The 12,458-nt window shown below is 36.4% G+C and overlaps 1 protein-coding gene across 3 annotated transcripts in view; it reads left to right on the top strand.

The window, feature by feature from the left end:
• Positions 1-12,458, top strand: part of MCTP2 (multiple C2 and transmembrane domain containing 2) — a 268,641-nt gene that overhangs the window by 66,543 nt on the left and 189,640 nt on the right. For all 3 annotated transcript variants that reach the window (XM_069098511.1, XM_069098512.1, XM_069098510.1), the window contains exons 3-4: positions 9,731-9,793; positions 10,591-10,699. In XM_069098511.1, coding sequence (XP_068954612.1) covers positions 9,731-9,793; positions 10,591-10,699 — 172 coding nt within the window. The remainder of the gene's footprint in view (positions 1-9,730; positions 9,794-10,590; positions 10,700-12,458) is intronic.

The following is a 12,458-nucleotide window of genomic DNA, read 5'->3' as shown; positions in this document are numbered from 1 at the left end:
GCACGTCCATGGGGCATGGGAGATCTTTAAATCCCATAACCCTTACACTAACGCATAGAGCATACACACAGACAAGGATGCAGAATGGAAAATTCAGGAGAAAAAGTGCACTAACAATTAGGGCGTTAGGCAGAGCAAGTTTTCATGGAGGAGATGATGCTTGAATTGGACCTCCAAAGAAGAGAAGGATTCTGAAAAAAAATATTTAAAAAATAATTCCTATTGATTTAGTTAAATAAGATAATTGAAAGTTTTAAATAGCTACTTAAATTAGCTTTGGTAAATAAAATAGCCAAGTCATTAAGTAGTTTTCTGATCTAGCTCCAAGAAAAAATTGAATAAAATATTTAAAATAACTCATAATGGCATATACTTTCTAAAAGAAAAAATCTACATCTTCACTTGATTTGTAAAATAATACATTGATGTTATATAAGACAATGAGTTCAAATATAATTGTGGTTTAAAAATCTTAAATTAGTCTAAACTCACATCTCTGGTTTTTCCTTATCTAGTGAATATTTTTGCCTCTCTTGACCTCCAACAGTACCAAGGATAACATTATTTATACAGTGTTTGATGGTGTGTCAAATATAATGGCCCTGGGAGATTGTTCAAAATATTATGAGTATCCTTATTTTACAAAGGAAAACCAAACCAGGCTTACTGAGATGAAATGGATCCCCCATATTCCCACAGTTAGGGTTGGAACCATACTCTTTCCATTATACAAGTGCCCATTTACTAAGTTAAAAGGAGATATGAATGTCTATTAATTAAACTCTAGGTGGAGAAAGTAAATGCTCTGTTTAACCATACTTCCCCTCTTTAGTGGTTCTTTCTGTTTGGGAGTGACAGACTGTACAAAATGATACTACTGGCAATAGTATTGGTCACTGAATCATGAGAAGTACTCAGGTTCTATCACCAGAAATGATCCCTAATTGTGCAGTTGGAGGTTTGGGTATGTTTTGTTTATTTTTTTGCTGTAAAGCTGAGAAGAAAGGTAGAGGAAATTATTCAGTTTAATAAAAATTTATTAAGTTGCACAAATATTTACTATGCCTAAGACATTGTGTTTGCTTTGAATGTAAAAAGATAAAGAAGGACATGCCCAATCATATTGCAGAGAGTAGGAATAAAACATGTATAAAATAATTACAACACAAGGTTGAATTTAATAGGAGCAAAGTCAAGGTTCAGATAAAGTGTGGTAGAAAGCTCTTGGGGAGAGAGGTCATTTTCAAGCGTGTAGGAGAGGGATGTTAAGGAGGTGTGTAGAAGATTTCCATGAAATAGCTAACAACTGAGCTGGACTTTGAAGGGAAAGAACACTTTAATATAGCTGATATAGTGATGGTATATATTACAGGTGTGGTAGCCAGCCACATGGACTCTTGCCAGAAGGTTTTCCTGCCTCTACTCTCTCTACAATCTATTTCATTCTGCTAGCAGAATAAACTTCCTTATGCATAGATAGGTAAAAAAAAAAAAACAAAAAAAACCCTTTACTACCTCGTATTGCCTGATGAATAAGGTTCAAACTCCTTCCCCTGATTTCAAGTCTTCCCTTGAAGACACCACCCTACCTTTATAGTCTGTCTCATAATATCCCCTTTGTTCCTTCTATGTTCTTTGTTCCTTTGTAGCCAAACTAGACAATTCTTTGTTCCCAAAGATGTCATCGCTATGGTTTTGAATTTTTTTTTTTTTGCTCAGTCTTTTCCATCATGCTGTAATATCCTGCTTCCCCCACATTGCTGAATTCTTTTCTGTCCTTCGGGTAAAGCCCAAATAATATTAGCATAAAATATGATTAAAGATCTAATTCTGGAAGTCTCAGAGGTCATCTGCCTTCATTTTGCAAATAAGAAAACTGTGGGCTGGATAGCCTGAGTCACTTGCCCAAAGCCACAAAAAGTCCAAGTCAGACTCAGTCAGCATTCATATGCAAGTGCATTTGAGCCCAGAGTTCTTTCTGCTGTCCCCCACAGCCTCCCTCAAATGTTAGTTACTCCATGATGTCTTCTCTGATCATCGGCATTCTACTATAGACCTCACATGAAACAGGTGCTTTTATAGCTGTTGTTCAGTTGTTTCAATTGTGTCCAACTCTTCAATGACCCCATGTGGGGTTTTCTTGAAAAAGATACTGGAGTGGTTTGTCATTTTCTTTGCCAGCTTTGTTTTGCATATGAGTAAACTGGGGCAAATAGAGCTAAGTGACTTACCCAGAGTCACACAGCTAGGCCGGATTTGAACTTAGGCCTTCCTGACTCCAGGCCTGGAATGTTTTTCACTATATCACCTAGTTTCTCTTAGGTACATTAAAGAGATCCAAAACAATTAACAGTACTGTATTTTATAGTTGTTTGTTTTTTCTCCCCTTACAGCTTCATTGAAGGCAAAGGACATATCTTGTATAAATTGCATCAACCACATGCTTAGGATGGTGTTCTACATATAGTAAGCATTTAGTAAATGCTTTTTAAATTAACCAGTATTTAGTTCAAAGTTTGTACTTCAGGTATTCCACATTTTGATTGTATATTTTTAGCCTTCTTTTCAGGATCATCATCCTTGTCCTAATTGTTTTTTTATGGTTATATCTTAGGGCTTGGTCCTAGACCCTCTTCTCTCTCTCAGTGATTTCATCAGTTCTCATGAGTTCAACTATGACCTCTATGTATATGGTTCCCAGATCTATAGCTGTATCTCCAAACTCCCTCCTAAAATGTAGCTATGTATCTCCAACAAAATTCCTAAAGCATCTATGTAGAATTAATCCACAGATATTTACTAAGCACTTGCTAGTGCCGGTCACTGAGAATACATGTGTAGAGATAAAATGATTTCCTTAAGTAATATTCTTCATTATAACCAACAAACATTCATTGAACCTACTATGGGGAATCATATTAAATGGTAGAAGGTAGATTCTGGCCAGAATAATAATTCAGGTATGCCTGGTCAGGAGAACAGCATTTCACTGGCACATTTTTCCCCCTCCTAAATTTTGCTTTTCATTTCTAACTTCCATTAAAATCATAAACATTACAATCAGTATATTTTTAGTGATTAAGGAAAGAGTATGCTTTTATATGTGTATACACACACATTTTTATATGTCATATAACCAAAAAATGGGATGTGTGTGTAATCTGCATTGTATATGTAAATATTTCAGGGACGATGAGGAGGTTGGTTAAAGAGATAATAATGTTAGAACTCCAGCTCTCAAAAGACTGTACTTTAGGCTCTTTTACATTTGTATATGTCAGAATATTAAAAGTTATTGTTCCCTCAGTGGCTGTAATTCTGCCCTTTTGTGCATATGGAGTATTTTCTATTCCTACATAAGGTGATAATTTTCTTACCTTTATATGTATATATAGTATGTGACAGTTACTGTTGCTGTGGGAACCATAACTCTAAATTCTGTGACTTCTCTGCAAGTATAACCTCCATCATAATGGTGAGTTAATGGAGTTCATTGCCTTTAATGCCCTTGTTGTTATAAGGAGAAGAGTTATTATACTGTTTTGAAACAAATGTACTATACCTGTCCATTTAGAAGTATGTAAATAAAATAAAGTGGTTAAGGGTATCACTTACTTACTTGCACAGAATCATCCTGTGGCAGAAATGGGTAAAGCAAACTTGGAGAGAGAGTGGGATGCCATAATTTGGACGAGTTAGGGGAAAGGAGCTATCTAGAAACATAACTTATTTTTTTCTGGAATAGAATACTAGTACACTCCACCAAAGTCCTACTCTGAGACCCTAATTTTGTTTAGGGTGACCCTAACTTCTTTTTTTTTAAGCAATGGGGGTTAAGTAACTTGCTCAAAGTTACACGGCCAGTTATTTCTGGGTGTGGTGCTAAGTATCTGAGCCTGGATTTGATCCCAGGTCATCCCGACTCTGTGGCCAGTGCTCTTAGTTGCTGTGCCACCTGGCCGCCCTGACCCTAACTTCTTGAAGCCTATGTCAACTTAGTCTAAACTTCGGCAGGGCTTACTGAGCAGTAAAGCCTTTGACAAAGTGCCTGACAATAGTAGACTCTCTGACTTTTATCTTAGAACATCAAAAGGTTATATCCAGAAAGTTTGCTATCAGATATTGGGGCTTGCGTGTTATTGGCACTTGGGAAGAACATCTGTTAAAACTTGTAAGGGTTGTAATCTGTTAGTAGGAGGAGTTATCAACACCCATGGAATCATTGATATTTTGAGATATTAATGCAGAAATGTAAGAGTAATGAGAAACAGGTTCTTAGGACTCTTTTCTCAAAACCACTATAACCTAAGGTCAGTGGTAGGTACTGTGGGATACAAAGACAAAAATGAAGTGATCACTACCATTCTACTGAAGGAAATAGCAAGAACACAAGGCATACAAAGGCAAATTAGCAGCTAGGGAGGGTCAGGATCAGGAAAGCCCCTCCTGTATTTTATGCTTGAATTGAGCATTGAAGGAGGCATGGAATTCTAAGAAGTAGAAGTGAAGAGAGACTGCATTTGGGTTTGGGAGAAAGCCAATGCAAAGTCAAAGAGAAGGAAAAGTGAATGTTATGTATGAGGAACAAACAACCAATAGGCTAATTTGGTTGGGATATGTATGAACTGGGGATAATATAAGTCTGTAAAGATAAACTGGAGCCAGATTGAGAAGGGCTTTGAATATTTTTTTTTCATTCCAATCCTTTGTTTAGTTTTCAAAACCCTTCATACCTTTATATCTTTGCTGCCTCTTACCTTTCCAGTCTTCTTACATCATGCTACCCACCATGTACTTTGCAACCCAGTGACACAGGCCTCCTTGCTATTCCTCACACAAGATACTCTATCTCCTGACTGTATTTTCATGAATTGTCTCTCATCCCTTGAATTCTTCCCCTCTTCATCTGCATCTCTTCACTTTCCTAGCTTCCTTAAAGTCCCAGTTTATATAGATAGAGAGAGGGAGGAGAGAAGGAGGAGGAGGAAGAGGAGGGGGGGAGGAAAGAGAGAGAGAGAGATGAAAGAATGAGATTTAAAATGATGAGACTATCCCAATGACTCTACCAACTTACATGGGAAGACACCTTTGCTGAAGAAGGGCTTTTACAATGTTCCAGAGAATAAGCAAAGTCACCACTCATCCTGGAGCTCTCAGAATACCAGATGGAGGGATTTTGTATAAATGTGACCACTGGTGAACATCATGATAAGCTGGCCACCCACAAAATGTCAAACCAACCAACAATTTTACAAACTAAAGCAAAGCTAATTTAAGGTAGAATTAGACTCACTCTCAAAATGCAAACAAGGAGACTGCATCTTACAAGTGTAGAGGCATCAAAGACATAATAACTATGCTGAGTGGACCTGATTTAGTTTTAGTACAAGTTTCCTTGTACAACCTCTCCCAATGACAAGTATTAGATCCATGTTGCCTCTGTCATGAGGTTGGTGCTTTATTGCTAAAGCCTACAGAGGGGCTTTCTCACTTGGTTGGTGGCTGGTTTATAGATTTCAGGGGGTCAGAGAGAGTAATTTGATTATCAGTTTCATGAGAGTATATCTGCAGATATTTTTGGAAGATGAGGTGTTTTACTGAGAGTGGAGATCCTGGTTAATGTTGAGAGAAGCATATAGTTACCAATGGAAATACAAGAACCACTATTAGTGAAGCTTCCCTCTTCCATTCTGAAGAAGTGAATGGTATCTGGTTGTTGGTTCATGGATCATATTTAGCATGGTGTTGGACTGATGTTTGTTCTATATCCTCATATTTGTGATATTCCAAATATGAAAACAGACAGGCCCCAAAATGTAATGAGAAGTAGACATGAGCTATGGCATCAGACTGAAGTTCTCCATGTTCTCCTCCCATCCTACATCCCCAGAAGTCAACCTAAGAAGATAGTTTTCTAGGCATTTTTTTCTGATTTTTCCATATTTTGTTTCCAAATGTGCTGATGGGGCCAGCATCTTAGAAGCCAAAGGGATGAATTGTAGCAAGTTTGTATAATGCCAAGCACCAGCAATTTACAGGTTCGGATTATGAGCATAGCAAACTCCATTTATTCAGTGACAGATTAAAGCAAAACCTTCACAGAAAATCAAGATAAAAATATAGGGTAACTCAGTTATTTAGTAAGCTCTCAATTACTCCACCCCTGGGAAGTACATTCATTTAGTCAATCACAAAGTCTTCTTTCTATTCAACTGAAGATTAGTTTCCAATCATAAACAGAGTACATTCATTTGGTCAGTCACAAAGTATAAAAGTAAAAAGTTTTCCACCCCTGGGTGGAACTCTGAATTACAATACCATTCATCAACACTAAGTCCTCTCAAAGGGGCAGTGGAGAGCACAAAGTCTATCTACCCCTAAGCCACAACAAGGTTAAGATAGCAGAACATTCAATGCTCAAGAAGAGGTCATTTCTTCATCTTGACCCAAGGCAAGTTCTCAGCATCTCTGTTCCTGGGAAGACAAAGCTTAAGAAAGCCACAATATACATTTCCAGTATCCCCATCAATTCACTCTTTGCCTGCAGAACAGTCTCAGGATCCCTGAAAACATTAGCAAGACCCTCCTTCAGGATTTCTGTAAACATACAACAAAAAAATCCTCCTTCAGGGCTTCTGAACCAACCGCAAGGTTCTAGGGTGTCTGTAACAACAGCATTGACCTTTACCAGCAGATGAATCTGGCAAAGTAATATCAAAACGGAAAGAACAAATACCAGCACCACAGTCATGCTTCTTCCCAGTTCAGTCCTCAGGTCTCATTTCTCTCTCTCCAGCAGTAGCAGCAACCTCCAGTTGCTAGCTTCCAGAAGTTCTTCTGGCCTCTCTCTTCTTGGGCCTCTCTCTACATCCTTGGTACCAGCTCCTCCCAGTTCAGCCTCCTCTCTTCACATCAACAAGTCCATCTCACAAGTGGGATTCACCAACTCTGGGTTTTAACACTTAACCTGAAAATGAAGCCAGTACAAGGGGATCTTTAAATTCCATTACCCTTACAGTCTGCTTTGTAATTTGCATTATAATTACATTTATATTGTAATTTACAATAACTATTTCCTTTACAAAAGATCCTTGAAAGCAAGATAGTCTTTTGCCTTTCTTTGTATTTCCAGCATTTAGCACAATCCATGGTAAAAAGTAAATGCTTAATAAATGCTTGTTGATTTGATTTGACTTATTACAACTCTGTTCGTTATTATCACCATTTCATAGAAGAGATAGTTGAAGCTCCCAGCTGTTAATTGATTTGCCTAGTGTCACACAACTAGTGATAGAACAAATAAATCTTATATTTATATTCATTGTTCTTTCTATTGCACCCTCATGCCTCTCTATACTCAGACATTTGATGAAATGAAGCAAACATTCACTTTAAAGACTTAACCTGAAAAAATCAAGGAATTTTTTTGGTTATAATCTACATCACTGACAAACTGTTTGATACCAGGTAGGAAATAGTCTCAGTTTTTTCATCATTAAAATTACAAAACTACTTTGAAATGTGATGACTACAGCACTTATGAATGGAATGTTAACATACTGAAACCCAGCTTCATTGGACATTAAAAATCTATCAATCAAGAAAAAAATGAAGAACATTAGTAGGTTTATAAATAAATAATGTGGAATTAGGGTACCTAGAGGCCTGTGAGATGTCATGTTATATTTAGATGGCCTCAAGGCAGGCTTAGTGAGTGATACCCTACAACTGGAAAAATAAAACAAAGTTTTGAGAATACTCTTAAACTAGAATTCCTAATTCCATAATGTTTACTTTGATAGAAAGTCTTGACAAAATTAAGAGCCCTTCTAATACCGGTAAGATCAATCAATTAAATCCCGGCTACGTGCCAAGCATTGTGTTCTGGACTGGGAACATACACACAAAGAATGATCTTTATTCACAGTGAACTTACCTTCTGATTGATGGTATAAAGGAAAGAAGTATTGAACTTGGAATCAATAGACCTAGGTTGGAATCCTAGTTCTAACCCTGACTACCTTTGTAACCATGGACAAGGAACTCAATCTTTTTGCTTCTGCTACCTTAACTATTTTTTTTTTTTAAGCAATTGGGGTTAAGTAACTTGCTCAAGGTTACACGGCCAGTTATTTCTGGGTGTGGTGCTGAGTATCTGAGCCTGGGATTCGATCTCCAGGTCATTCCAACACTGGAGCTGGTGCTCATACTTGTTGTGCTACCTGGCTGCCCCTGCTACCTTAACTATTAACTGGAAATAATAATAACTACCCCATTTCTCCAGCATAGCTGACTTCAAGTATTTGGAGGATTGTAATGTGTTAGATCTATTCTATGTGGTTATAGAAAGCATAAGTAGGCTGAATGGATAAAAACTGCAGGGAGGTCTGTTTTGGCTTAGCTTTAGAACACACTAACAGATGTCAAAAGTTATGAGTTAGACCAGTAATACAGGAAGTAATTAGAACTTTTCAGTTGGGGGTTGATGAGTTGGTCATTTATCTTAGATTCATGTATCAGACAGAAGTTTGAATTAGATAACCTTTGAACTCCCTTACAACTGAAATTAAATTAAATTAAACAGTAGATGCAAGGGCACTTTAACTATAAAGTTTTATGCAAATTTAAGGAAGTATTGTTAGCCACATGTTTCATTAGTCTGTGGCATAATTTTCTTGACATATTCAAATCAGGAAATGAACTGACATATTTATAAACTTCGTATATCCAGAGGAAGAAAACCAGGATATTGAAGAACCATAATATTGTGCAACAGAAGGATCACTTCAATGATCTCAGGAAAGTTCATTTCTTCTTAAATTTGGGAAGAGGACACATGATATTTAGCTTGAAATATCCAAAGGTTGTTTATGTGAAAGGAGGTTAAACTTATGGCACCTGACCCTGGAGCATTCAGTGGAAGTTAGAGGAAGTCAGATTTTGAGTTAACAAATAGAAAAAAAATAGAAAATATTTGTGTGTGTGCATGGGTGTCTGTCTGTGTCTGTGTCTCTGTGTGTCAGTATCCTTGGTAATTATTGCTGTCCCAAACTAGAGTGGACTACTTGAGGAATGATGAATCATTGGTCTCTGAATCCCTTTCAGTAGAGGCTGAATACTATAGATTAAGAATGTTGTAGATGAGATTTATTATTTTGGTTGGGATTAGACTAGATGACCTGAGGTCCTTCCAAATGTCTTTCTTCAGTTCTATGTTATGCAATGATTAACTTGTTTAGAATATGTCTTTAACTCAGAGCTAATGAAAATTCACTCTCTGGTTTAGTAAATGTGCAATCTAACAGCTTGAGACAAGATTACAAATTCCACAAAGGTATAGTTTAAAGTAGTACCATCAGGCCTCATTTTGGAAAGCTTCCCATTTTATTTTCCTTATTTATACTTCAGTTGCTGAGTACAATGTTCTGCCCAAAGCGTTCTGTGAACTAGTCAACCACATCATACCATAGTTTTACCACACAAGTATTCAAATGCTAAGTACTTTCTAGATTTAGCTGAACTAAAATATGTAAGTCAAACATTTGCAAAGTGAGAGTCCTAGTGAAGAGCTGTCTTCAGAATCTTCTGATCTAGGCATAAGCTTTTAGTCTGTCAAATGTTCAAAGGTGATGAAGTACTTTCAGCAGGTGAAGAGACAGATGTCTTTCTGCTTAGTTCTTTCAATTGATTTATTATCAGGCTTTTAAAAAAATCTTTTTTTTAACAACAGAATCCAGGTGGATCTAGTGATTTGGATACTTCAATGACCTCCCAGCTTTTTGAAGAGCAATCTGTGAGTTTGTGGTTGTTTTATTTTTAAATTCTCTAGCACTCAAGTAAATAATGCTAAGGAAATATTTACTGGAAAGTAAAGTTAGGATTCAATTTGGTTTTGACTCTATATAGAATATTGAATACTAACCAACCTCATTTATTGAGTTTGTAAATCATTTAGTAATAAACATGGACTGACTTGATATCAACATTTTCTGTATTTCTCAGGATGTTAATTTTCCATGGCAATCTCATGACTGAGTTAATGCGTGGTATTGGATATAAGAAAATAGTTTAAGTGCTGACCATGGGAAGAGTCCTGTGCTTGGACTCTTGTACAGATAGACCAGAAAGGCACTGCTTTGTGGGATCTCACCATCTAATAAGGCTATAGCAGTCACACAAAGGATGATAAATAGTAGATGCATACTCTCTAGTAGGACTAAAAGCAAAACAAAAGATGGCCAGAGGTTTAAAAGTAGTATTCATTACTAATTGAGATCAAAGAAAGTTTCACCTAGTAAGTGACATAGGAGGATTAGGATTACACAGTCTGAGGAATAAAGTGTGTGTGTGTGTGTGTGTGTGTGTGTGTGTGACTGGATATGTGCATATAGAACTCATAACATACCTATCAATACTTCACCCTTAAAAAGGGTCACTATCTTTAGCAATTTTTCCTCCGTTTATGAAGAAAATGTAGTTTTGTCTGCTTTTGATTTTTGCAGTATGTGTATGCATGCACATGCATGCATGTGTGTGTTCTTTTGCTTATAAATTAAGAAAAAAAGTAAATCGTTTCTCTATCTCCTATAGACTCTCGAAGAAGCAGGAGATTGCTTAAGTAACCTCCCCAGCCCTTTTGCTTACCTCCTCACCATACACCTGAAAGAAGGCAGGAACCTTGTCATTAGAGATCGCTGTGGTAAGGATTCAGTTTTATTTGATTAATTATTTGTAAGTTTTCTCCATGTTTTCCTTTCAACTCTGGTACTGAACTGTTAATCTGCATTTCTTATCAAATTCTGCCTCTAATTTCTTCCATATGTCTTAAGGCATGGGTATATCCAAATATTTTCAAGTAGGAAAGGAGGATAAACTTGTTCATTAAGTTTCTAATGGCATTAGTTTTTGGAAAATATTAATAAGTGACTGTGTGGATGCACTTCTGTAGTTACTCTAACTGCCTTTACCTTAAATTTTCATGAATGGTATTTTGTTGGATGATTACTTTTTTGCAGCTACATTTTATTTGGTAATTTGGTATTTTCTGGAGGATTCCAGAGATGCTTTGTCAGTCATATTAGGAAGCAAGCTATGATTAACAGAAGAAAAATGGATAATAAAGAATCTTAAAAGTTATTAGGACTTTTCTGATAAAGAGTAACTTATCTGTAAAGAAAATATCTTTGACCAATAATGCAAACCTGTTTTTTTTTTCCTGCCTCTCTATTGAAGTTTTGTCCTGGCCATCTTCCATATTGATATCTGAATTTGTTACAGTAGGAATAGACAGGTAGAATTAACAACCAAGTTTGTTATGCAGTGAGGAAGTGATTGAAATCATAAGACATTGAAATGAAGTAATTTTTAAAATTTGAGTTTGCTTCTGCCAAGTTAATTGCTCATTGTCCTTGAATGTCAAGAAAATGTTATACTCTTTAGTCTTATAAATTCTCATCTCCAAATTGAAGGTCTAATGGTTTTATGAAGGGATAGTTGCTGTGCAAAGGGCAAAAAACCTTTATTTATTATTATATTTTTTCTTGTTAAGCTTTATTATAATCAAAGTAGTCTAGGTTTATGAAATGAATAAAGGATCTGAGTTGTAAGACAAGCTTTATTTTGCCTTCTAGGCCCATCCATGATTCTTTTATTATCATTTCTATTTTTCTAAATTGAGAATGTTAACAATTAACTGAATAGGATTAAAAAGACAAATCAACACTGAGAAACTGGTTATTTAGAACTCTGGACACTAGTATACATTTCTATTTGGCGGAAATAGGTTTGACTCATTTCAGAAATATTCACTTAGTTCAAGAGCCTGTGAAGAGCAAAATAAACCTTATGACCAATGCCTGTGGTGAACTATAGTCAAGTCTTGATTCCCCATTTTGTTCAGTATCTTTTATAAACTTTTACATTCTCATTGTCAGCAATCATTTTAAAGACTTCTTGAATTCTTCCAATAAAAGCTATATACACAAAGTGTTTTGGGAGTTCAGAGGAGGACAGGGAACACATGCTGACTGAGGGGATTTGAGAAGTATCATTTTATGTGTTTATCAAATTAAAGAAGGGTTAGGAATGGAAAAGGGAGAGCTGAGGAATGAAAGACATTCTAGGAAGAACAGACAATGTGAACCAAAGGCACAAAGATAGAAAAACAAGTAGTATGAGCTCTTTAAAAGTCTTATTCTGGGGCGGCCAGGTGGCCCAGTGAGTAAGAGCACTGGCTCCAGTGTTGGGATGACCTGGGGATCGAATCCGGGATCAGATACTTTAGCACCACACCCAGAAATAACTGGCCGTGTAACCTTGAGCAAGTTACTTAATCCCAATTCCTTTAAAAAAAAAAAGTCTTCTTCCATGCATATGAACTCCTTATTTAAAAAAATTTTTAGGAGTCTTTTGAATGTGAGATTTACAAAATATTGGCCATAGTACCTCAGGGAAGATTA

This window comes from Petaurus breviceps, unplaced genomic scaffold (assembly GCF_028583685.1).
Source record: "Petaurus breviceps papuanus isolate PSGF00001 unplaced genomic scaffold, PetGlider_PUasm1.0 37, whole genome shotgun sequence".
Lineage (NCBI taxonomy): Eukaryota > Metazoa > Chordata > Mammalia > Diprotodontia > Petauridae > Petaurus > Petaurus breviceps.
This window is presented reverse-complemented; position numbering and strand designations above follow the sequence as displayed.